The sequence below is a fragment of the Drosophila kikkawai genome, chromosome 3R, assembly GCF_030179895.1.
Source record: "Drosophila kikkawai strain 14028-0561.14 chromosome 3R, DkikHiC1v2, whole genome shotgun sequence".
Classification (NCBI taxonomy): domain Eukaryota; kingdom Metazoa; phylum Arthropoda; class Insecta; order Diptera; family Drosophilidae; genus Drosophila; species Drosophila kikkawai.
The window spans coordinates 35,218,449-35,245,299 of NC_091731.1; the positions used below are offsets into that span (position 1 = coordinate 35,218,449).

At 41.5% G+C, this 26,851-nt stretch overlaps 4 protein-coding genes across 5 annotated transcripts; 2 read left to right on the plus strand and 2 right to left on the minus strand.

The window, feature by feature from the left end:
- The first annotated feature begins 185 nt into the window (after positions 1–185).
- Taf12 (TATA-box binding protein associated factor 12) lies at positions 186–1,362 on the plus strand. Of its 2 annotated transcripts, XM_017162991.3 has the most exons (3): positions 186–300; positions 666–857; positions 918–1,362. In XM_017162991.3, exons 2-3 carry the CDS (start codon positions 690–692, stop codon positions 1,236–1,238), a joined length of 489 nt encoding a protein of 162 aa, XP_017018480.1. In that variant the 5' UTR covers positions 186–300; positions 666–689; the 3' UTR covers positions 1,239–1,362. The 2 variants fall into 2 exon arrangements, with proteins under 2 accessions (XP_017018480.1, XP_017018481.1); XM_017162992.3 differs by lacking the exon at positions 666–857 and having other exon boundaries at positions 192–300.
- A 217-nt stretch (positions 1,363–1,579) lies between these two features.
- Positions 1,580–4,771, plus strand: LOC108072032 (zinc finger protein 271). The gene is made up of 5 exons (XM_017163015.3): positions 1,580–1,808; positions 1,876–2,291; positions 2,347–3,247; positions 3,310–3,891; positions 3,953–4,771. Exons 1-5 carry the CDS (start codon positions 1,677–1,679, stop codon positions 4,736–4,738), a joined length of 2,817 nt encoding a protein of 938 aa, XP_017018504.1. The 5' UTR covers positions 1,580–1,676; the 3' UTR covers positions 4,739–4,771.
- Positions 4,772–5,003: 232 nt separating this feature from the next.
- LOC108072038 (peptidyl-prolyl cis-trans isomerase FKBP2) lies at positions 5,004–5,675 on the minus strand. Its single transcript, XM_017163021.3, has 2 exons — positions 5,459–5,675; positions 5,004–5,385 (listed from the first exon to the last, which is right to left on the minus strand). The coding sequence occupies exons 1-2, from the start codon at positions 5,600–5,602 to the stop codon at positions 5,122–5,124; spliced, it is 408 nt and encodes a 135-aa protein (XP_017018510.1). The 5' UTR covers positions 5,603–5,675; the 3' UTR covers positions 5,004–5,121.
- A 553-nt stretch (positions 5,676–6,228) lies between these two features.
- Positions 6,229–26,286, minus strand: LOC108072027 (uncharacterized). The gene is made up of 5 exons (XM_017163008.3): positions 25,749–26,286; positions 10,227–13,888; positions 9,528–9,624; positions 7,030–7,586; positions 6,229–6,948 (listed from the first exon to the last, which is right to left on the minus strand). The coding sequence occupies exons 2-5, from the start codon at positions 13,670–13,672 to the stop codon at positions 6,714–6,716; spliced, it is 4,335 nt and encodes a 1,444-aa protein (XP_017018497.1). The 5' UTR covers positions 13,673–13,888; positions 25,749–26,286; the 3' UTR covers positions 6,229–6,713.
- Between the last annotated feature and the right edge of the window lie 565 nt (positions 26,287–26,851).

The following is a 26,851-nucleotide window of genomic DNA, read 5'->3' on the forward strand; positions in this document are numbered from 1 at the left end:
CTATTTTCAAAATAAAAACGAAAGATAAAGCGACCCGGATTATGGTGTTTTATAGATGTTCATATTAAAAAATATATAAAAACATCAATGCCTGCAAGTAACAACAAATATTGAATATTTATTGGTATTTATTTGAATATACCACAAACAGTGACCAAGAGGAGGCTGGCATTTCACTGTTTAAACAACCCGGTCACACTATTCGAGTTGGGCCAGAAATTTCAGCTGCTTATTTTTATTTTGTATTATAATTTAAGTAAAACATAAGTGTAAGAGAAAAGTTTTAAGCCGGCTATCAGTGTAAGTGTACTATGAGTTAGGGCAAACTGTGGGAGCGTTGGAAAACTCACCTGGATATGGGCGCACTTTAATTTTAACACGAAACACTCCTAGCACTATGAACACACATGTACATAATTAACAATTGTTTTTTTTTACTTTCATCACAAACACACAAACACACACAACGACTGCAGTAGATAGAAAAACAGCAACAACAAACACAAACATAAAAGAACGCTTTGAGTTTGCACTTTTCCTGCCTTCCCCCCACTTTACGTTGCGCCCTTTCACCCCTTCCACTTTCGGCTCCACCTGTCCTCCCTCCCCCCTTGTTTATAAAGAAATCCTTAAGCAATGTCGGATCTCTTTACCTCTTTCGATAGCACCACAACACGTACACATCGGCCATGGCCTCGCCCTCCCAGCACAGTCCGATGACCAACAACAGCAACTCATCCTCGCAGAACGGCGGTCCGATGGCCGCGGGTTCGGTCTCTGGTTTGGGCACAGCATCCGGTGGTGGTAGCAAGTCATCTAATCACTCAAACGCCGCAACCGGCAACGAGAACACACCCGTAAGCTGTTCATTCCTAGTTATGCCATGTCCTAATCCCATATTACCCTTTCACCTGTAGATGCTCACCAAGCCGCGTCTCACGGAGCTCGTACGCGAGGTGGACACCACCACGCAGCTGGACGAAGATGTCGAGGAGTTGCTGCTGCAGATCATTGATGACTTTGTCGAGGACACCGTCAAGTCCACCAGTGCGTTTGCCAAGCACCGAAAGTCCAACAAGATTGAGGTGCGCGATGTGCAGCTCCATTTTGAGCGCAAGTACAATATGTGGATACCAGGATTTGGAACGGACGAGCTTCGTCCCTACAAGCGCGCCGCCGTCACGGAGGCGCACAAGCAGCGCCTGGCTCTGATCCGGAAAACGATCAAAAAGTACTAGGCGGAGGCTTCAACCGGATTTCGGGCCATGCCACAAACTATTTTAAGCTCCCACGTAGAATAAGGAAAACATTTACCCACGTTCTAGCGTAGTTATTAAAGGAATAAAGTACACATTGATTTTACATTTGACCTTGGTAAGAATTTATTTTAAACTTCCTTAAAAGTGCTATTAACAAAAACTTATTTTTTATTAATTTAATTAAGTAATATAAAAAACAATTGGGGTTTAGAAAAACTACAGCTAAACGCGCCCAATTTTTAACTGGTTACTGTGAATACTGAAAAAAGTGATATTATATTTCAGTATTTTCAGCTAGTCCGTATTTATTTGCACGCCGATCAAGGTCATACCTTTTAAAATGTTGATTTTCTGATTGTTGACTTTGGAATAGCTACACTTAAAGTGGTTTTACTGGGTTAATTAAACGCCTCTGCCATGAAGCTGCCGGTTATGTGTCGCACTTGCGACTCCACGGACACCGACAATCTTCTCAAGCTGGCCACGCCCTCGAAAAAGTATCCGGACAAGCTGCTATCGGAGATTTTGATGGAGCTTACCGATATCCATGTAAACAAAGCACTGAAAATTAATGAAGCACTGGAAATCGTAATTTAAAATGAGTTATTACTTTCAGGTGGACGGGATTGGCACTCAGAAGCTGCCGCAATGCTTGTGCAGCAGCTGCACCAAGAAACTTATGGCTAGTTATTGCTTTGTGAAGCAGGCGCTGGCCGCCAACGAACTGCTGATGAAGCACTTGAAGAACGGCTCTGCGCCAACCGCCAACGACTGTCTGCAGGAAGCGCCCATGGAGCTGTGCGCCGAGCAGCATGTGGAGGTCAAGATGGAGACGGAGGACGAGGAGTGTGGCGGCGATAAGGATGTTAGCATCAGCTGCTCTGAGCTGCCAGACCCGGGTGAACAGGATGTGGAGAGCAAGAAATCTGTGGATCCGCTGACCATGATTGAGACGGTGAAGCTGGAGGGTGAACCGCCAAGCGTGGAAAGGCCGGCGGAAGAAGAGTCCTCGTCAGACTTTGAGGATGAAGAGTGGGTTGCCAAAAACAAACTCAATGAAAATCCTTTATAACCTTAACCTTTGCAGCTCCCTGGACAGCCTGCCCCTGAATAAACGCATCCAAAAGTGGAAGGCCAGAAGTCTGTCCGTTTTCAAGTGCCACGATTGCCCCAGGAGTTTCAAGAGAAACGAGTACCTAAAGCGCCATGAAATCCGTGTCCACCAGCCGGAGACCCACTGGTTTGCCTGCTCCCTCTGCGTGCGTAAGTTTAGCCGCAGCGAAGCCCTCGAGGCTCACCTGAAGGTCCACAGAAACTCCAAGCGTTCGGCCAACATCAGCGAGCACAAGAAGGCCAAGGCGGTGGATCTGAATCTGTGCAAGCCGCATGGCTACAAGCTCATCGAGTGCATGATCTGCCAGAGTCAGTACAACAAGATTGCGGATCTTCGCAGGCACTTGGAAGAGCATCCAGATATTGTCAGCCTGGGAGTACGTCCAAATGTGGAGCCAAATGAGCTGGCGGAACTGTTTTATCCCGACTCCAAGGACCTGGACGAGGAGCAGTTGATTGTACTAATCCGCAAGGATTTGGCTTCGGGCATTTATCAGCGTTTCTACTCGATAACCAATCAAAGTGGCTATGAAATGGATCTAGACAGCTCGGAGACTGACAGCGAGTTGGACGGTGAGCCCGAGGATCAGCAGAACAGGAGGCGGCGCAAGAACCGCTACACCTGCGAATTGTGCCAGCAAAAGTTTCCGCGAAAATATCAGCTCTATGATCACCAACGGCAGAGCCACAGTTGGTCCGAGGCTCCGCATGTCTGCGGGCGGTGTGATGGACGCTTTGTCAGCCTACAGTTGCTGAGGCATCACAACGAGTCGCAGTGCCGAAATGCTCAAAAACGCTTCCTTTGCCATAAATGTCCCCTGCGCTTCCGGTGGAAACACAATCTAAAGACACATTTCCGCGAGCATAGAATAACCGTAAGTTATCTTTGTAAATATTATCCAAAAAAACGCTAAACTTCTTGAATACTTTCTCACAGAACCAAACCTTCGAGTGTCCCGAGTGCAAGCGGGTTTTTGACAAAAAGAAATCCCTCACCGTTCACCTGCTTAGCGTTCATGCCGAGGAATCCAAGCTTATACCTTGCCAGTGGTGTAGTCGCAAGTTCTATCGTCATGACTACCTGGTGAAGCATTTAAAGCGTCACGGGCTCAAGGAGCAGGACATTCCACTGGCCGAGACCTTAATAGCGGCCACATCGCGGCCCAATGGAACCAAGAGAATCACCTGCCGAATGTGCAATCTACACTTTGAGCGGATTGTGGATCTGCGGGCCCACATCCAGCTGGAGTTGAAGCTCTCCTTGTCGCTACACCAAAGCTACGACTCGCCGCACAATTATTCGATTACAAACGAGTCTGGCTTTGAGTTGCAGCTAGAGGATTCGGAGACCGAGGACGAAATGCAGTCGAGCAGTGGTAGTCGTCATGTTTACATCTGTGAGCTGTGCAGCGTTCAGTGCAAGCGGAAATTCGAGATGATTCAGCATCAAAGGACAATGCATCGTTTCGACAAAATGCCGCATGAATGCGATGATTGCATCTTCAAGTGTGTGTCCAAGGTGGGTTTGTAGTTGAATAAAACATTGTACAAATAAATAAGCTTTTAATCTTTATAACCAGAGCATAATGGATCACCACCGACTGGGGCAATGCAGCAGCAAGGACAAGATGTATACCTGCAGCAAGTGCTCCTACAAATTCATGTGGCCCGAGAACCTAGAGCAGCATATGCGACTGCAGCACAGCGAAACTTCTTCTACCAACAAACCCACAAGCAGCGAGGGCAGGCCACAGACTGGACCTGGTGACCTGGTCAAGGAAGCCGGCGAAGATGGTGTTCCACTATTGCAGTGTCCGCATTGCGATCGCACTTACCAGATGAAGTCCCGCCTCAACAACCACATCCGGGATGTCCATGTAAACGGGGATCGGAAGCGCAAGGAGGCCGTTAAGCGTTTCTTGTGCTCCCTGTGCGGCAGGGAGACCCGTTCAGCGGCCGCTCTCGTTACCCATACCCGGCGTCACACCGGCGAGAAGCCTTTTAAATGCGATCAGTGTGAGATGGCCTTTCCCCGGCATTCGGAGTTGGCCTCCCATCGACGGATGCACACCGGTGAGAAACCCTTTCACTGCACAGTCTGTGGCAAGGATTTCGCGCGCTCCGACAAGCTCAAGCGTCATATGCTCACCCACAGCGGTCTGAAGCCGCACAAGTGTACGTACTGCGAGAAGAGCTACCGCCAGGCCAAGGATTTGAAGCTTCATCTCCAGCAGCACACGGGCGAGTGTCCGTTTGTGTGTGGCACCTGCGGCGAGCGATTCATACAGAGCAGCACGCTGGAGAAGCATCGTCTAATGCGACGCCACTTTGACGAAGTGGAAGCCTGGCTAAGGCGTCAAAAATAGAACAGGTGTTTGAGAAATTAAATAAAGTTTAGGTTCTAGCATAAAAAATACATGGTTTTTTATGATGATAGTTTAGAGTTCAAGCTAAAGAAGGCACATGATTGAGAAACTACAAACGGAAGTGAAAAGTATTTTAATGAACTAATTTTGTGTAACTCCGACTGATAACAAAACACACTTGATCTCTGGGGTTGAAGAAACCCAAACAATACTTCCAATAAAACCGATAAGGGGCTAAAAATAAGAAAAAAATATACAAAAACGGTTGTTAGAAAAGAGAAATCTCAAATTTAATTCCAATTTAAAAACTTAATATAAAAACTTTGGGCTTTAGGCACACAGCATTCCACTTGATGGCACTGACACTATAGATATCCATCATTCTACAGCTCATCGGAGCTCGGTTCGATTTTCATCATTTCCGTTTCAAAATGCAGCACTGCATTGGGTGGAATCAGGCCACCGCCCGCTCCACTTGCTCCATAGCCCAGCTCTGAGGGAACCGTCAACTTCCGCTGTTCGCCCACGCACATGCCAAGGATACCCTGGTCCCAGCCCTTGATCACCTGGCGGGCGCCCAGGGTAAAGGAGAAGGGTGTGCCGCGCTTGTAGCTGGTGTCGAATTCCGAGCCGTCGTCCAAAGTGCCCTGGAAGAAAGGTGTCCCGAAATGCGAGGTTAGGGTTTCCAGGCTCGGCTCTGTTATCAGCGAGCAGCCTTACCTTGTAGTGGACATGGACCAGGTCACCGTTTTTGGCCTGCCGCTTGCAGTTCTCCACGCGCTTGGTGATCCCGATCTTGAGCTTGGGCTCGCCGGCCAAGGATGTGGCCACGAAGGCGAAGATTAGGAGGAGAGTCAGCTTCATCTTATTGGGATTTTTGAATTGGATATGCAGGGCAGCAAGTAGTTGTAAGTGTGGTTGTGGCAGCAGTGTGGCCGTATGCTTTTAGGAAAATGCTTACAGTGCTTAAAAAAATTCAACAAAAATAAATAAATAAAATAAAATATTATGGTTAAATTTAATTGCTTTAGAGAATGCATAATATTTATTTTTTTACGTTAAAATTTTTTGAAGTTAAGATTGGTAAATAATTTTTATTTTTACTTACTTTTTACTTATTTAATTAACAGTTACAACCCAATTTTAATATGAAATTTGAAAAATAAACATTATTCCAAATCTTTTTTATTCAAATTTAAAAATAAACGCAATTAAAAAATAAAAATTTGTTATAAAAGTTTATCATATTTTTGAAAACTTCTTCGAGAAATATGTAATACCTAAATGTTTGCATAAATTCAGCTACATTTTTTTATAGTAACTTTTATTTTACTCATAACTCTTATTTATTGTCAAAGAGCAATCATACATTCAGAGCGTTTTTGGCGCTCGAAAAGTTTCCAGTGGAAACCACTCCCAAAAAACAGTCACTCTAAAACCAATTTCTCTTTTAAAACCCCGCAAATTTCAAAAATCTAAACACCATCCTCTGCTGAATAGATTTTCTTCTTTTTTTCTATATTTCACAATAATATGAATGAGTACAGTACAGCTCGGTGTGTGTATACTTAAAATTAACTTACGTACATTAAAGCTCGTTTAAAATAGATACATTTACATAGTTGGATTACATATTTGACTTTCTTAAAACATAAATGGAGAGCTCCAAATATTTCTCAATTGTTCCGCCATGGCGCCGAGTGCAGAAAACAAAACAAACATAAATTGACATTATAAATATGCAACAGATTATCGAGAGATATAAGAATGTACGATTATATCACAATAATAAAGGAATACATACATTTTAAATGATATTTTTTTTAAAGCCCGACAAATATAACGACTTTTAAATCAGAGCATAATACTAAGTTACACTAATATTTCGTATATAAAACAGCTACTTTTTGCTACTGATAACGTGATCCCTGCTTGGGGATCAGCTCGCTTTCCACTCGATTCTGGGCTTGGTTCTTCAGTTATCGTTGGACAGATTTGTGATCTTGGCCGCATACATGCTGGCCACCTTGTAGATAAATTCATACTGCTCCTTGGTCTGGACTGCACTGGCCCGTCCCCTACGGACGTAGTACACCAGCTGTGGTATGTCCACCGAACGCTTTGGGGTCTCCAGACTACGAATGGCCATGTCTGAGGCAATAATGGTGCCGGTACGTCCCGTGCCTGGAGAACAGTGAACGGTTAGCGGTCTAAGGGGGGAGAGGAGAAACACAAAACATTAAAAAAAAGCCATGCAAGACACAAATGCTTCAGTGATAAGAATCCCTTACCCTTGCTGGTTTCTGGCTGCACTCCTGCTGGAAATGTTTCCATTAATCTCATTGCTGGACGTGCTGCCCGCCTCTGATTTGGTACCACCGCCGCCATCTGCATCCAGCGATGTCTCCAGCGTCGCCGATTTCTCCCTCAGCTCATTGGCCTGCTCTAGGCAGTAAGACTTGAGAGAGGATCTTGCCTCTAGAAGCATGGCTATGATGGGTGCCTCTTCGGCGGGCACTCCCGCCTCGGGCCACTTGTACCAGTAGTGGGTGAGCTCGCGGCTCTCCTCTCCATCTACACGCTTCAAAACCAGCGTGGATATGGCATATCTATCCTTCACCTCGCGATGCTTCAGTGTCACCTGGTAATCGCCGTAGCTGCTGTGATTATCCAGCGTGGCCGATGGCGGCAGGTATTCGGCGCACTTCTCGATTCCATTCTCGCTGAGATCCGTCGCCTGGATGATCACGCGCGACTGCTGCTCCCAGATCATGCGCCAGAAATCGCTCGTCGTGCTCTCCAGCGGCGCCTGGCAGGCTATGTAGTAATTGGGCGCATCTCGTGGGCCCTGTAGAAAAGGAAAAGTAAACAATATAAACAATATATCGTTAAAAAAGTGTCTTGAGTGTGGGATATTAACATAAAAGGAGGGGTCTTGGCTATGATTCATAGTTTAGGTTGGGCCCTGTTTGTAGATAAATTGATTTTATATGGGAGAGTTTCAATTTTATTAAAAGTTTATGAGTTTATGGGCCTGAAAAGTTAGTTTCTTATGTGGGATATTATATTGAAAGGTTTAAAGATTCAAAAGCCGAATCGATCTAGTCATATCCTTTCTTACTTTAATTAGTCTCTGAGTTATACAGCTTTCGAATTGGAACTTTCCAAAAGATTAGGTTTATAAAAAAAAACATAATATTAAAACATAACATATAGGAAAGTTAGGTTTTGACTTATAAATTCAAATCTAAGAGAATATACAAAAAGGTATGAATGAGATGGTTCAGAGAACTATATCATACTATAAACTGTCACGAAAAGTAATAAAAAAATTCCAATCATTAGGTTTGATTGGTTTTATTTTTTGTATAATTAAGAGGATTTAGGGCTCATGCTCTTTTCCACTACCGAGAGAGGTCACTAAAAGCGCAATTGGCCAGCATGAGTGATGATATAACTATTAATTAAAACCTATTGCGGCTTAAGCCCACACAAATGACTGGCGTTGGCGATGGAGATGATCATGTGAGCGACGCGGCTCGACTCTCTGATAAAAGACCATAAAAAATCGCATTGCCGGGGAAACTTCTGTTGTTTAAATCTCAACAAGCCCATGTTATCGGCAGGTGCAAGTCGATGGACGACTAAAAATGTTTCGCTCCAATGCATCGACGCTGTCACGCTTCAATGCAGTTGTGTTTTAAAGTGCGTTTTTAGTAAACTGCAAACATCAGGCAGGACTTTTGCTTAAAAAAACGTATGCCAATTAATGAAACACACTTAAAAAACACAAAAATAAAAGTTTAGCAATGGTGAGAACGCTAATTTTATACTTTAAAAATAATAAAGATAAAACAAAATTGAAAGTAAGAACGTTAATTACTCTGAATAACCTGAAATTAGGCAATTGTCTTGAGTTAAGCTAAAAAAAAAAAATAACTAAATATGTGATGGCTACATTACAATTATAAGCCAGGTTCTTATAATTGAGAACAGTATCTTGGGGGTTAATTTTTTCATAAATTATATCATTTAAACAACTGTGAAATGACTTAAGAATGAACGAACAAGATAATGCGGTATCTTAATGGCAGGTAAAAATAGCTCTAAAGACTTTAAAACTGATAAAAACAAGAATAAATAAAATGAACACGTTGTCATCTTTATAAAAGAACTGTTAAAAGATTAAATAATTTAAAAGGAATTTTTAAGGAAACTATTTAACAAAAAAATCTGTACAAAACAAAAGAAATTAAATTCATAGGCATGTCTGTATAGCCCTTGAATTTCTTAGAGTTTCTTTGTTTTATAAATAATAAAATTCACTATCTTAAAGCTTTCTGATTTAGTGATTTCCCAGACAACTTTGAGCTTGCGGGTCATGATGTAAGGGCATTTACACTTCGGTGATCTTGGCACACACTTTCCCTTTGCAGCAATTACTAGTTGCTGCTCTTTGCTCGAACCTATTTGCTTGCTTGGATCGGGGCAACAAAGACTCTGAAGCCATGGCCACCACCAGGAGGAGCTGCTGCTGCCGCTAGCAGGTGAGTCTCATCGGCCGTGTAATTATTCCAGCGCCATGTTTAATGGCCCTCGAGGGGGCCCCGAAGATTTCAGTTAGGGCAGGGCGTCATGCAAGGCTCGCCACGTATGCTAAAGTCACTCCAAGATGACTCCAAACAAGCCACCCACATGTGAGAAAGCGACTCGATTGTTTTGATGGCTGGAATGGATGGATGAGCTGATCCGCCACCGCCACCTCCGAGACTCTGCCTCGGTTACTTACCCGCACATAATTGGCATTAATGTATTCCGTTTTGTCATCGTCGCCTTGCCGCTGGAGCACCACACGCGTCTCAGGAAGCGGAATCACGTTGGCGTAGCTGCGGTTCCCCAGTTCGAGGTCGGTATACATCGGGTTGGGAGTTGAGTCATCATCGGCGGCGATGTTGTTATTGTTTCGGGAGAAAAAAGCAGGAAGAGATGGGTAGAGATCAGTATTGTAATTAATTGAACTCGTTGCGAGAAAGTGAACTCTTAATTGCGGTTGATATTGATTGCAGGGAAGATTTAATCCCAGGGAGAGATCTTAACTTGAATGCTATTAACCTGAAGGATCTTCTTGGGAAGTTGGTTTAGAGAATTGAAATCTACTAAAGGTAGAGAAAAATAAATCTTTAAAGTCCTGTTTATGTGGGTTTTAGTTTGTGTAGAAAATTCTATACGATTCTGCAAGAGATTAGTAATCTTTCAGGGCTTGAATACCTTTAATAAATAATGTTTTCATTGAAGTTATGCTTATCTAATCAAAGCAAAGTCATTTAATCAAATTAAGATTAAGATTACCTCATGAAATGTTGATAAAACATATCTATTAAATGTATTTTCAAAATTAACACAACATTATAAGCTTCAAGACCTTCTTTAAGCTTATTTTCCAACCAATATCCACTGTTGTTCCTTTCCCTGTAAACCCCTTACTCACCGATTCTTATCCTCACAGCCCGGTGGCACCTCATCCGCTCTGGCTATGATCTGTGGCACATCCCTGAACTCCTCAAAGACATCGGATCGCCTCTCCACAAAGCGGGCCAGCTCACTGGCATTCAAAAGATTATGCCTTAGCGAAGGATCATCAAAGGCAGCATTGCCATAGGTTCTCTTAGAGGCTCTCACATCCCTGCCCTTCCTTCGCACGCTGCCCAGCACTGAGACATTGTCCAGGGAGTAGGCATCCAGGCTAACCGGACGACAGCGCTGGCCATAGGAAGTCTGCTTCTGTCGCTTTCTCATCAAATAAAGGAAGGCCACCAGCAGGATGAGGGCCACTACGCCAATCACGCTGACTGTGATGGCTATGATTACATTGACATCCGTGCCGTTTCCCTGGGCATTGGTCTGCATGTGATCCAGTTCGTTGGGATAAGGAGCCATAAAGGTGGGCGGTGGCAATTGAGTGGTGGTAGTAGTTTCTAGGGGCAACATGTTGCTCTCAGTGCTGCTGCTGCTGATCACTATTGGAGGATCTGTATACTCCTCCGTAGCAGGAGCAGCTGTGGTTGTCGTCGTAGTGGTAGTGGTGGTAGTGGTGCTATCGTCCAGGAGACTTATCACCGGTGGTTGCATTGTAGTGCTGGTACTGGTACTGATCGAGGGCGTCTCCGTTGTCGAACTGGTTCTGGTTACAACTGCCATTGTGGTCTTGGTTAGCTCTTGCTCTGTATCCTGCTCTTCGACCACCTGTTGCCCTTCATGGTGCAGGGGCTCCTTTACCTGTTGACCACCTGTTGCTGTTCCTGCTGTTGGTGTGCTTTCATCCGTGGCAGATGTTGCTGCTGCTGCTGCTGTTGTGGATTCGGGCGCCTCCCCTATGTTGTTGGTTTCCAGTGAGGACTCGTGCTCTGGGCTAAGTTTACCGAGGTCATTGAGCGGACTGCCGGTTGTGGTTGTTGTTGTCGTTGTGGAGCTTGTTCCTGCTGCTGACTCGCTCTCTGTTATGGCCACACTGTTATTGACCGCGTTATCGGTTTTCTCGGCCGTTATTGGGCCTGAGACACCCAGGTCTTGGCCGTTTTCGTTTGCACTCTTCACTGTCACTGCCTCCAAATTCACTTCATTGCTAATTTGAGCCACTTCCGTTGGCGTAGGCGTAGCTAGAGTCGACGTACTCGCACTCGTACTTGTGCCCGTAATTGCACTCGTCCCGGTTACGGATATATCTGGCCGAGTTGTGCTCGTAGTGCTCACCTCGCCATTCAATTTTCCACTGACTGTTGCCTCGGTTTGTGTCGGTGCCTCTGCTTTTGCCTCGACGACTGACGACGCTGTTGCTCTCTGCTCACTCTCTGGCCTGTTGGTTGTGGCTACGATGACGTCGTTACTGGTATTATCTACCTCGTATGCTAAGTTTTCGTTGTTGTTTATGTTTCTGCTGCTGCCTTCAGTGCTGTTAATATTTACCGATTCGTAAGCTTCGGTTTTATTGTTGCTGATTTTACTGACATTTACAGGAGAGGCTTGAATTGCCATTTCAGTTGTGCTGCTAATTACAGGGATTTCTGAACTAACAGAAGAAATTACAACTGATATTGCCTTCGGAGTTGTTGTTGCTTCTGTGGCTGCAAAAGTTGGTGTTGCCTCTGTGGTTGCTAAGACTTCTAGGACTGCCTTGGGAGTTGTTGTTTTTTCAATTGTTGCTAATGTCACGGCTTCAGAAACTGCTGCTGCTGCTGCTGCCTCTGAATCAATTTCAGTTGAATTATGTTGCTCGGATTCTAGCTCCCCAGTTGTGGCATTAACTAAAGGTAACATTTCACCTGATACAGCTGTTTTTGTTAAAGCCACCCTCGCTGTAACAGCTGCTGTTGGGGGTGGCTCTGTTAGGGGAATGTCTACTAAAGCCTCTGTTGTGGCTTTTGTCTCATTTTGAGCCTCTGTTATTGACTCTATTATCGCCTCTTTTAGCTCGGCGTTGGCGGCATCGGACATCTTTTTGACCATTGGAACATCTAGTAACTCCGTTCGAGCAGTGGTCGTGGCTGGTTTCTCATCAAAGGAACTTTCTTCACCTGCCGCAGGGGTGGTTTCTCCTAATCCTTGAGTCATTTCACTCTTTGGATGACTCTCCTCCTCCAAGGGTTCAGTGGTGGCTTGCGTTGCTCCCTCAGTTGCTTCTAAGGTAGTTCTGACCACAAACTCGGTTCGATTCTCCATCATTGCAATCTGCTGCCAGTCCAGTAGGTTCTTCTCCTTCACTTGGGGCTGCTCCTGCTGCTGCGTTCGGTTCTGCTGCATGGGTCCTTCTATGTCATTGGCCAAATCTGTGTGATTCAGGAGTGGCAATACAGTCGTGCTTGTTATCAGCGGAAGAGGAGCCGCCTTTGGCACAGCCTTCATCCCCGCCAGACTCCAAACCTCTGCGGTATTGGGCAGCGTCAATTGCTGGGCATTTGTGGAGTTTTCACTGATGAACTTGGCCCGCTTCTCGGGCAACTGGCGAAGACCTGGCTCTGACTCTGAAGTAGACTCTTCGATGGCGTTTTCGTTGGAGGCAAAGGTAGAAGGCGTGCTTGTCGAGGGAGCACTAGTTGAGATGGTTTTTTTGGTAGTGGATGTCATGGGCAGGGCCCTTAATTTCATGGGTGTTACTGCAGCCAGGGTTTGGATCGCCTCTTCAGTGGTTGAGGAGTACTGCATGGATCGACCATGCTCGGAGGATCGAGTAGTGGTATTTGGAGCTCTCTCGGTGGTGCTGGAAATGCCTAGAGTTGCAGGTTTTATTAGGAGATTCTCGGTGGTGGTACTGGCTGGAGTTTCTGTAGTTTTTGCAAGGATTTCAGACTGTTTTGGGGGTTCTTCCTTGGAAAGAGATTCATTGACTTCCGCCTTCTTTAGTTCTTTAGGTTCTGAGATTGTGCTTGAAACTTCTTTGACTGGAGCTTCACTTTGTTTATTCTCCAGGTGAGTCTTGTTGATAATGGTTGAGTCTTCTGTAAACGCATGAGCAAGAATTTCCTCATTCTTGGACCTTCCTTGGGTTTCCTTCTCTAACTGAGTGCCCAAAGTTTCCTCCTCCTTTGGTTTTGGTTGTTCTTTTTCCAGTTCTCCATCGGATGACCTACTGACTTCTGAGATTTCCTCTTCTGTAGGCTTAGTCTTTAGGCTCTCTGAGAGGGTTACAGTTTCATCTTCCAACTCAGGCTTAGCTTCCTGGGTCTCTCCCAGAAATTCGGCTTTTGTTTCATCCACTGCCCCGACATTCCCGCTTTCCCTGGCCGGCGTAACAATGTCAGGGTCAGTGGAAATGGAAGTGGAAGCCACCGCTTGATCCAACTGAGCGGTTTCTCTTTTCGCAATGAAACGTGCCTGCGTTAGCATTACGGCCAGGGCGAGCATAAAGCCGCCAATACTCAGTCTGCTACCCATACGCATTGTGTCTCTTTCTACTGACGTTTATACCTGTCTCTCTTTACTCGGAGGCGCCTCTCTGTGGGTCAAGACAATTCCACGTTCGACTGGGCCTTAAAATCTCAGTTTGAGCTTAAGTTATTGCAGTTCTTTTTTAGCTTGGTTTCTCATTTTTATTTCGAGCAATTTGCAATCATTTTTTCCTTGTTTATTTTTCTGAGATTTTGGTGGCCATTTTACCTGCAAAGAAAAAGAGGAATACAAATTAGTTACTGGGTAAATATGTCTTAATAAATTCATATTATTTTTTCTGTATGGTATGACATTTTTTGCTGCCCAGAGTACGCTGAAATATTCCTTGGAAAGTGAGTAACAATTTCCCTTTCTATAAGCGGAGCTCTCCATAAACGTAATTAATGTCATTAAGACACGTTCTGCATTCCAAGGAATACGAACACAAGTTCAAGGGCATCTACCTTGATTAGGTGAGTTAAATATAGTTTAGTATAGTAATGAATTGGTACTAAGATAGTACTTCATTAACTTTTCTTTAAGGTGTTATTGAACTTCTATTTTCGCATTTGTTTGCCCAAGTTCAGTGTGGCATTTTCCCATAATAAATAATGTCAAGGAAGCCCAGAGAGAGGTTCATTGCACCCAGTGCCCAAAAATAGTTCATATCAAAGTGTTTACCATCTCCATACCCACAGCTCCATGGATTTCGAGTCATGGAACTAGCAAAATGCACAAGGTTCATTCAACCACGGCCTCCGTCAAAAGTTGCTCAGAGAGTTGAAGTATTCGAACCCAACGGCAAACAGAGCCACCCAATAATAACTATATGTATAAAGGGGAGGCGTGAGTTTACCGACTTCATTCACCATGGTTATCGCTGGGTTTGTTATCTACCGATCCGGGCAATGCCATGTCAATGGTGCATGCAACTAACCCCCCCCCCCCCTCAAGGTGGAGCAGCAGGGGACCCCAAACCCCCAGAACCGCTGGGGAAAATATGCCTACCCCCATAGGTTGGCAATTAGTGCTAAAAGCCCCTGTTCGGTGGTGGTGTTAGCTTTGGTAGCTCGTCATTATTGACGTTACCCTCTCACACGGTGGTGCGATATTCAGGTGTGGCGCCACCCTCATACAACCCATTGAACGGGTCTCTTGAGCCCTTAAGGGGTTGCCCTCTTAAATAGTACTACCTTTTTGCCTAGAATTCACCCAGTTCTCCAGGGGGACTACATCTTCTCTTTTTTATAATCAGCTGCCTTTTTAGCCATGTGTCCGCTGACTAATGGCGCTCGGAATATATAGATATAGGGGGCATTTGTGTGTGTGCCTGAGCTGATAAGAATTGCCAACAAACCCAGACGGGGACAAAATCACAGTTATGGGGTATTTTGTAATTTTTTTTTATACTTTTGAATGTCAACTGCTGCTGATAAAAAAAGCAGCAAAAGTAAATTCGTTATCGTTTATGTTGGTTATGGCTGAAGGGCATCGATGGCCACCGGTTGAGGGAATGCCATATTTACTTAAGCTAAGTAAATAAATTAAAGTAAGTGGGGGACTTTATAAACAGCTCAAGTCCGGTAAAGCTTGCAGTTGGTTTATTTTTAAACATATTAAAAAATGTGAAAAAGCAAACAGATAAAAGTAGGAAGGATAGGAGCACGTAAAAGGTAGTGACTAAATTATATAAACAATCTTAATCTGGGTATAACCTATAGGAATGTTGTGACTAAAATTGGTAGGTGTAGTTTTTAAGGTTTCTAAGATATGGTTTCTGATACGAACAGATGGACAGACGGACAAATGAACAAGCGGACTGCTAGATCTCATACCCTGCTGATAAAGAAAGATAAATTCATAAATAAATAAATATAAATACTTCCTTCACACAATTTTTATAATTATAGAAATTTCTGTTTATTATTTTTAATACTTTTAAAAAATTAATAAAAAATTAAATTTCCATTGAAAATAAATATTTTACCATAATTTTACACACTATTTTACCTACGCAGTGGCGACACCAGGGTGCACCCTGATCACCATCAAACATGATCAGCCTAAAAGTATACACTTAAAACATTTCCAAGACTTCATTCACCTTTCCCCCAAACTCACCCACTCAAGAAAACTTAATGCCAGCCTAGAAAATAATTTCCCCAGAACCCATCAAAAGACACAAATCGATCAAGAAGGAACCACCTAGTGTTACACTAAACCACAGCCTAGGGTTAGGGCCAGAGACCGCAATTTGAATCCTCCACTTAACTCAAATGAAACCCACGAGCCCTGAAGCTCTGGAAACGTGACTCGATCCGGGGAGTCAAGTGCTGCACCCTGGCATTGGAGAAGAGAGGAGAGGAGCTGATGCATGTTTCCAGATGTAAACAGAAATCAGTATTAGAGAAACGAAGCTCTGGCTGGGGAGACGACTCATTTCCGCTTCAGCAGCACGCACTGAGGATGAACGAATGGCTTAGAATTCCCCAGTGAAGACTCTCCTCTTTCTTCCAACTTTCAGCTTAAGATCCCAGTCATGATCGAGAATGATCTCTAAACCAGTTTTTCGCTTCGATTTCGATTTGCAATTATGATTTCACTTGCATTGCGATCGCGATCGCGATTCCGATACTGGATGAATGTGGAGAATGGCTGGCGTATCTTAATGATCTCGGGGAGCGGGAGCTGGAGCCAGGCCAAGTGATTGCTGCGGTGGCTTGTGATAATGACAGCCATCTGGGTAGTCATGACTTGGATCTGCTCTTGTGATTGATGGCCTGGAGGGGTTAGGTTAGAGCGATGAGTCTATCGGTGGCATAGGATCGTTAGCTCAAAGAATCGATTGCTGGGAATTTTCTTCAAGTAATTTTTTAGAGTTTAAGTTAATCATTAACCAGAAAAATCGATTAGATGAAGTGATTTTAAAAGCTTAAAGACGATTGAACTAATTGGAAGAAAATCGTTAAGTTGCATTAAGAGATTATGGGAAAATCGATACAAAAAGATTTGAAAATTTAAAGATTATTTTATTGTACCAGTAGCTTGGCTTTCTTTTGTAGAATTGTTATTGTTTAAGTTCTGAATAGAATTAACCCAAGTTTACTAAAACAATATTAAAGTAAATTACTGTAAAGCTTAACCCAAATGACGGACTCTGCACGCAGACTCCCGGCACCAAAATAGAATTCCAAAGAATGCCAACAGTTGGCTTGGATTATCACAGACACAGAAACTCATGCTCATAATTATATATATACACATATATATGGTATTTATACTCTTCTTCTAAGCTACGTTCTAGGTTGAAAGATGCACAGATGAAGATACTTATCAATAATGAATAGCGAGCGGGACTTGATGCGCTCTGAAATCAGCCGAGTGTGATGGAGAATGCGACGCCTGGCACGCTCAAGCGATAACTGTAGCATTAGTACTATATATACGTATATATTTGAGTTGGAAAAATAACGGTCTAGAGACAAAACTATAAGTATCCACGGAAGCAACTCTCATTCGAACTCAAACTCAATGCTATCACCATTATTCTCTATTTACGAAACTTCCCATGCGTATCATGATGTGTTGTATCTTCAAAATGGGAAGTTGCTTCGAAATTTGCTACCATTCATGCGATTTGAAGATGACTCATTTGCATGCCATTTGCTTATATCATGCTCTATACTTGTATACGACGAATTCATAGTCAAATTTCTTTATTTCTTTAACGAAAATCATAGTCTCTGCCCCGGAGCTGAACTTTCAACGCAATTAAGTTTCCGAAAGAAATCGAAACCCGCAATGAAATCGAACTCAATCGCAGAGACTCAAAGCGGTCAAATGGTTCATCAGCCACAACGGATATATGTTTGGAAGTTACGATACATTGAGAGAAAATTAGTAAGAATTAGGGTAACAGTAAAAAAATTAGAAAGAATTCTTTTATAACAGTTTAAAGAACTATTTTGCAAGGATTTTAGGATCCTTAAAGGGTATATATTCTGACAATACCTATATAAAGAAGGGATTTATTCTATTTTCATTAAAAAAATTACTATTAAAATTTTCTTATCAGTTCTGTATCTTTTATATTACCGTAACTAGAACAATATATATAATAAACTTAATATAAACACAATTATTAAAGATTAAAACAAAGTAAATTAAGCTGCTAATATGTAAACACAACAGTGTATCTTAAAGCATATCAAGATCATGTTAAACTCTTCACAAGATAACCATTTTCGATCTTCAAAACTATCTGATTAAGACCTGACTTTTTGCACTGTGCAAGCAAATGATCGCATTCATCAATTTTGACCTTGCTGGCCCTGGCCATTGGCGTTTATTGAACCAGGCAGCAACAAAAATATATGTATCTACATTGGCCCGTCTAAATCGCAAATGAGTTCTGTCATTATTGCTTTATGTTTGTGTTTAGGAAAACTCACGATCTCTGGCTACTTGAATTGTATATTAATTCCATTTTTATAACACTTTCCAGCAGCATATGCTGGATTTTTGCATGATTCCAAGCAGACAGATGCTACTCATTTGTTATGCATAAAAAGTCTTAACCCTCTAGTGCCCAAGACCGCCTCTAGACGGGCAATGTTAAAAACACCGTTATTTTATTATTTTCATTCCTTTTCACACGGTTTTCCGTTTTTTCTAATTCAGGAAAGTCCAAAAATTAAGTTCGTTGCGTTTGGAATACATAATAGAGCTAGCGCAAGCTGCTGTATTCATTTGAAGTTGAAAATTTGTGCAAATCGGAGAAAATAATTATTTTGTAGGAAATACAACATGTAAATACTTTTTTTAGAAATTGGAAAAAAATTAGAAAAAAAAATTGTACTGTGTTGCTGACAGTCTCAATGACATTTATAATAAACATTTAAACAAAAAAAAATTTTACCTAATTTTTTGTTGGCCTATCTTCCCAGAACTGCCTTTATGCGGTCTAAGGTTTTAGTCATATAAAACTCGATCCGAGCAAAAGTAAAAATTTTTCCAAAACAAACATTCACTTTTGATACATACTGAATCCAAAAATAATTTTTTTTTTGAAAAAAAAAATTTGGGCACTAGAGGGTTAATAAGTTGAATGGTTTACATGTGGCCTAATAAATATAGAACTCGATCATAGCCAAACAGAGTTTGATGTCCGTGCAACATGCAAGTTTAGGCCACCTTTTGTATATGTCCAAGCCTTTTGTCCATTGTCTCTGCTTATCTGTATCTACGTATCTGTATCTGTGCAATTACTCTAATGACAGGCGTGTGTTGTGTCTACTTGGGCTTGGAAACACACATGTATGTCAGCCGCATAATTGCCCCTAATGCAATTGAACAATTAGGCAAGCGCTGCAGCTCAAGCGCAAGCTACACACTCGCACAACAAATGCAAATCAAACACACAAATGTGTGCACTTAACAAAAAAAGAGCTTGAAATGGGAGTAATTATTAAGTAATTTGCTTATTAATGTATAAATTAAAGGTATGCCTTAATTGGGTTATGCTTTGGTAAGCTGAAAGCGTGTTAATTATGAATTTATGAATTAATTAATCTAGACTAGGAATATTTATAGAAAATAATATAAAAAATATATAGAACAAATAGTATTTCATAAAATTAAAATTGGAAAATGTATTTTTAAGCTATTTTATAAAGTTTCTATGCCATCTTTATATATTTTAAAATTTAAATTAATATCATTTTATTCTGCAATCAATTTTTAGACTCTTTAAATTTTATTTTAATTTTTATTTGCCCCTTTTTTTTTAGTGTTTTTGCATGGATAGTCAGATAGCCATCTAATGTTGTGTCCATATTTCACGTTCCCATTCCTCTGCTTCCCCGACTCTAGATTTTGGGTCACCGCGAGCTCTCCATAAAGAACACGCTTCACCTCCGATACATCTACTGCCCGAAAATCCCCCTTGAATTGCCCGGCATTTGTCAACTTAGAGCCCCCAAGTTGCATTTACCTCGAAAACAGACAAATTTGCTGGGGGTTCGCTTTTAATTTGCTCTCCTTTGTTAAAAGCAATTGCGATCGGTGGGCCGATAGCTGGTAAGCGGTTTATTAATGCCCACCTCCTTACCTCCCTCCCCAATTCATTAATAAGTCGGCAATCTGGAGCAGGATTTCGTCATTACTTATTCGGTAATGCTGCAATATAACTCATTCGTGGAAAATCCATTTCCGATCGGTGGTGGCTGCCCTTTTGCTTGGCTCGGAACGAACCGATTTGAATGTCACGTCGTTGTAGGTACCGAAAAGCGCTCGACAAATTGGAACTGGCACGAGGGCTACCGTCCGAGAGCTGGTGGTGGTGACTGGCCAAAAAAAACAAGGTAACTACTCTTCAAGCATTGTTTTTTTTTGGTTTTTTGTTGTCCAAGCTTTAGTTGGCTTGATCCATGAACGTGGCTGTAACGTGTACTAGATTCGGCTGGGCTTGCTCTTTGCTGTTTGTTTAACCCTTTTTAGGCCTCGTATCAAAAATATCATATCAGTAAATTATTGATATTACAAGAAAAATTAAATTAATCTAAGTTATTTAATCTAATCTATTAAAAAAACAAACATTTTTCTAAAAATATTGCTCTGATATATCAAAAAGAATATCGATTTATTGAAAATATATTGCAACTTAAAAAAAAATCGATTTATCTATCGACTTTACCGTACAATTTTGATTTTGCCTTTATATCAATTCAACTTTATGTTTTAAAAACATAAAAAATTGATCAATAAATTTAATTCTTTTACGAATAATTAACGTCAAATAATGGATTAATCAAAAGTTTGATATCCCAATGTTTCCCTGGTAACATGATGCTCATAAAAAATGACTAATAAATCAGAAAATATCAACATTTACCCTTAAACTATATCAAATTTCCACTTACCGCGGGCTTTAAAGGGTTAACTGCGCTTTGAATTACAGCGCAGCCGCAAAGTGAACCAAAATTGAGGTTACTCCACCGACAGATGAGCTAACATTTCACGCATGCCCCGGGTTTTTGTGTTTTCGGTTTTTTTGGTTTTCGACGGTGGGTCTGGGAATGCACCGTGGACGTGACTCATGTGGGTTCCATTCATTTGTTACGTAGGAGTCCCAGGCAGGGTTCAAACAATGCAGTTGTTGTTGCAGCAGAGTTGGGAGATTTTTTTTTATTGCCATTTTCGCAAGGTGAGCTACACTTTTCGCCTGCCTTCTTCACGACTCAATGGAAGCTAGCAACTATTGCTGCTTGACTGCAGAAGAAAGAAGCGACAGAAGAAAGCAAAAGTGGGCGCCACTGCGCGGCACTTTTACTTTCCTCGCTTCACTGGCTAGTATCTGGCAGATACATTTCCAATTTTCCACAGCAGCCGGCAGCCAACGGACAAGTTTTCCCCGGGTGCTAAACGAGTTTTGTTCGCCTGTCGTGTGGTGTTAATAGCCGAGAGAGCCGGTAACTGTCGCCGGAGAACGATTGGCTTGGTTGGTGGGCGTTACCTGTGAGATCCAGATGGTGTTATATAACCCATCGCTCTGGTGACTTTCGTTTGGAAGCTACTGAACTCGAAAATAACGGGAGAGATTTCTCCCACGCTTCCCCGATACAATTTCAACGTTTTTTTTGGCACTTTTTCTTTCGACTTAATGTTATTACTTTTCACAAATTAGCCAGACAGACACTTTCCCCAACAACTCTTTATGGTGTTGGGTGGGGTAATAATATTTTTCTTTTTTGCTTAGGTAAATTTGCAAGATAAAGAGCATATCTACAAAGATATATTCAATATTTTAATTATAATAATTAAATATCTAGCAAAAAAAGATCTGAAAGTCAGGTTTCTTAAGTTTACCTCCCATATTACCCCAGATTTTACCTTGCTTTATTTTTGGGTCAACGTATTTTTTGGGGTTTCAACTCAACATGCGAATCTCCCATTGCCAAGCTATTGCGTGCTAATTGGCGACGAGTGTGCAATATTTTCTCAATCAACCAGAGTTCAAGGTCTGTGTGGGAATGGTTTATTAACACCTGACTGCTAACCAGGAATTCAGACAGGGCTTTCAAGGGCTAGACTATGCTCTGCTCGAGATCTAAGAGCATGTAGCTTCTATTTTCTTATTATAATATTATTTATAATAAGTGCGCAATATATACGCTAAACAATTATTTCATTAGGTGCTTTGTTATTGCTTGTCATGTGATAATTGACGACGGAGTTTCGCGTATAATCGAAACCATATAAATTCATTAGCATTTCATAAAACAAAATACGTCAAAAGAAGCCTGTGTTGTTGTGCTGCTAACCGGACCCAACCCCCAAGAATCGGACAAACAGGTTTCTCGTTATTACCGGGAATTTCGTTGCAAACAATAAATTCAAATCAAAAGGCCAAGTGCTATGTACTGTTCAAAAGTTCCACAGAAATAAGACGTTAAATTAATGCAAAAAAAGGTCCAACACTTTTCGTGTAGTTGGTATGCAAAGCAGTCTCTGGTGATTGGAAGCTCTCTTTGCCTGCAAATGCATCTGTAAGATGCCCCGGGGCATCCATCTGAATGATGAAATATGGCATTTGTATTGTGTGTGAATTGTGTATCTTTCGGATACGTAAGTAGCGTAAACAAACGGCAAATGCATTGCACTATAAAAGGTAAACAAAAACGAAAAGGGGGTGGCATTAAGAATGCAGAAGGTGGTAACACACACACATATGTATATACATAACGTACGTAACATATGCCCCCATTTGCGGCAACATCTGTGGTTATGCGGGGGAAATGCCCACAGAGACCCAAACGAAGTCAACTCAAATGGCTTTTTAGCTGTATGAAAAAGCAAGCGAATCCAGTTCACAGGCAGCTGCCTTGAGCCAGTCTACCTCTGTATAATAATATTCATATGGGACACACCCTCAAACCCTCAAAGATTGCTTAGATTGCTTTTAAAACAGAGTTTTACTGCATTTTTACTTTGAAATCATTCTAGATAAACATAAATGTTCGATTTTGTAAACATTTTTTACATAAATTATCATGATGAATGTGTAGATATATAAAATTTCAATAAATCTTCATAGTTTCATTAATTAATAAGCAGTTATTTGCCTACTTTTAGACACTTTTTTAATTGATTTCAAATCCCAAAGCCCATTTAATCAGTGAAAATACAAAATACCACTTCACCTATAAATAAACCAATTTATTTTTGTGCTCAATTTATTTTTGTAGTCACTGTTAATGTATGAACCCAACACGAGGCTAACTTCCTGCACGAGTGACCCAAGTGAAGAAGATGTAACTGGCAAACTGCTCTTAATTCAATTAAGTTCAATCAGTGCCAAGTGTTTGGCGATTGTTCGTTCCCCTGACAAGTGTCTAGAATTGAATTAATATTACAATGTCTGTACTGTAATTGAGAGCAAAGGCGAAACATCAACAAGATTATGATTTTCAGCCGAATTTCTATAAGCTAAAAGCTAGTTCATTGACATTTATTATGTCTACCTGTCAACAGAACAATTAAAGTTTTTAATTTAATTAAGCCGGCTCAAGTGGGTGGAAAGTGAAGAGAAAAGCCAAAAGTCAAAAGACCTTTCGATTGAGTAATTTAATTTGACGCCCACATCAGGTAATCGAGGTTATAGCGGTACTCGATTGGTAATTCTTTAGCTCTTTGTTTGTATTTTTGCGAAAAACTCGGATCATTTTCCATTCTCCGGCCAGAGCGAGAACAAGTTTCCAAGGTAGGTCCAAAAATAAAACCGCACAAATCGAAACAAAACTGCTGCTGTTGGCCCCAAAAGCAAGATAAACGGAATATGGTGGAGAAACAATGGAAGAAACAAACAAAGAAACACACAGAAGAGCGGAGAACGAGGAAAGACTAAATACTGACTAAAGACAAAGCTCATAGGTCAGGTCTCCGGGTTGTGCATGGCAAGTCGTCTGTTGGATTCTCTCTGTTTTTTTTCTCTTGAGGTGAATGCAAAATACTTAATGCCTTATGGGGAATGCGGAAGAGAGGAGGTGATGATGATTCAGGTGTGTTACCTACTAAACTGCAGTATAGCCTTAATGACAGATTTTTAGTCATAAAGGCAGGCAATTACCACTCAGATGCATTGGGGCCGCCAGACCGAGAAAGTGGAGCGGGAACTCCAGATCGAAGATGTATGGTACTTCTTCTAGCTTCAGTTATATTAAGATGCAAGTCAAAGAAATCTAAGAAATCTGGTTCATATAAATTTATAATTATCTTTAAAAGGAATTCTAGTAATTCCAACTCATTAAGGGGCTACTTGTTCTACTTAATCTATAAATAAAATGCTTGTAAATATTATTTATATATTCTTCATCATCGGTTGCTGATCATCAAGCCTTTAAAGGTTGGAATAAACAAGTGATAAGAGCCAAGAGGCAGATCCCAGAATTACGTGCCAGAAACTCAAGACCGGGGATTTCCTCTGTCAATCGGAATTCTCCTCGTTTTCTTAGAAACTTTTCATTATCGCAGCGTCGGCAAATATGCAACTATATTGGGTTGCTCCGTTCTCTATTCTCAAATCCCAAACCCCTCGAAGACGAGCAGGCACGTCTCGCCGCGATCAGAGCTGGCTTCGAACGTGACTCATTGTACCTCCTCTCTTCGAGAGACCTCGAAGACCTTCGCTATCAGCTCAGCTCTGTTCGGGCCAAGCCAGGCCAATCCAATAGGGCAACACAGCCGGCAGGAGACCGGTTTCCCCGATTCTCGGCAACCACATTCCACAAGAGCCGTGCAGAGAAAGAAACATTATGGTAAAGAAATATTTGAATGGGAAATTTATGAGGTATTTAATAATGGAAGATAATAAATATATCTTGAAGGTATAGATCCTTATTCCTAGTTTACAAGTACCGGTTTATAAAAATAACAATTTTATGACCAACTCAGGTAATAAGTGTGCCGGCGCCCCTCCTTGGTTTCGAAATGACTTATGTTTCGTCATCCCCGTCGACTCGACTCATTTGGCATTCAAAACGCTTCTCTATTAGCCCGGGCCCATTAAGCCGCCGATTTATGCTGGCCGTTCGCACATGCATAATGCATTCTGCAAGGCATTTGTTCTGTGGTTGCAGTTGCAACAATTGTTGGGCTCTGGCGGCGTCGTCTCTTGGTAACTAACCTCTAATTAAATTGCTGGCTGTGCGGCGGCGGCCTTCGCCGGCAGCTTTCGATGCTGAATGGAGATGATGGGGACTGAGGACTGGGAACGGAGATTCTTTTGAAGCCGCCTCTGAATGGATCGCTTAGCTTTGAGGTCTCTCGTTAACGCATCGCTGGCGACTGCAGCTGATTGCAGGTGATTTACAGGTGGCGAGAAGATTGAAACCCGAGTTTCTTGAGAGTTATGCCATTGGCATTGAAGTGGGTCGTTAAGTAGTGCTATTTATTTTTTTGTATATCCAAACTGCAGGCGTTGAACGTGCTAAATTCATTTTTTTAAACGCATTTAATATTAGGTAACGGAAGCTTTATTTTTTCTGGCGTTAATTGGGTAATTTAATATTTTTCTAGAATAAAACTGGCTTTACAGATATTTAAGATCTGTGTTGCTTAGCATGTTTCTAGAAAACAAATTCCTATAGCAACATGTTCAACAACATGTTAAAAAAAAAACAATTTTTCGCAAAATGGCCCACGTTTCGCAAGTTACAAATATTATGACATTTTTAATCAAATAATTGCTGGCGTTTCCACATGAGCAAAAAAATATCCATAGTTAGTGTGATGTTTTCTGGCGCACACAAAAAGCAAATACGAATTATTTTAAAGCGTCAACAACAAAAGCGTAATTAAATAAAAAAAAGCGTCAAAAAAACAGGCAGCAAGTCAGAAGTGGAAAATCCAAAAACAACAACAAGGAGACCCCACGAATGATGTTGAAAGTCGTTTTGCGAGTTTGACCGCTGAGCTCCACTGTCCGCAAGAGAGCGGGCTTTATTAGTGGAGAACGGAGAGTGGAGAGGCGATCTGATCTGGGAAGCTTTTGGGGAGAACGAGCGAGAGAGAGGCCTAGAGCTAGACTTACCAAAAATTGTTTTTATTTTTATATAGTATAGACTTCTCGGCAGCTCCGATTTGAAATTGACGATTTCAGCACTTTTCTCGATGGCTTATTGTTGTTGCAAAAATAAAGATATACGTAGACTTTTCACGACAGACTTTTAGCTTCCGCGTTGACATAAACAACAACAAAACGACACTTTTCTCTTGCACTTTTTAAACAATTGAGCGATTTCTATGGCTTGACATTAATTTGCAATTAATTGCATTTTCAATTTCCATATTTCTCTCACATACACACACGCACTTGTATTATTTACACTCTGCTCCCCTTTCGTTTTCCTCTCCACACAGGCACACACAAAGACGCGCCAGGTTGTTGCTTTTGCTTGCGGTTTCTGTTTATTTCCCCTCTCACTCGATTTCCGCACAATAGAACCAACAAAATTGTGTTAACAATTTTTTGTGTGTTTGTTTATTCGAAAAAAACGGAATACCGCAACGCGAGCGCCAGCATCCAGCAACACGTCCGCCTCGTTCGACGATGGTTTCGAAAATAACGTATACGTACGACTTTGGATCCACTGTGGCTGCTCGCGGCGACAGCGACGGTGGCAGCGGCAGGTTTGCCAGTGATGACCGTTTAAGCTATATACTGAGCTGAATTAAAACGAAATTAAATTAAAATAAGCTAGATAAATAAGGCATATTTTTTAAATATTTATTTATTTTATTAATATATCATATATAATCATGAAAAAGTGCTAGATCTGCCCAGAAATAAGCTAAGTTGGCAGCACTGACTGGCAGAATAAGAGAACGCTGCAGAGCACCGTGGGTAAAATCGTTCAACTAGCAGCGAAAATTTTTTTTAAGTCTCATAATTTTTATATTAAATCTATATTTTTTCTGTAAATAAAATTTAAATTAAAATGATTGAACGAAATGTTTTTTAAAATTTGCATATATTTTAATTAAGCCACACATTTATAAAATTATCTAAAAACTGTGATTAAAATTTTATTTCAAATGGACTTTTTTTTTTTTAATTTCAAAAACAAATTTGTTGTGTAAATATGACGGACTGTTACGACTTAAAAAAAAAGTGGTTCCGTCAAAAAAGTAGTC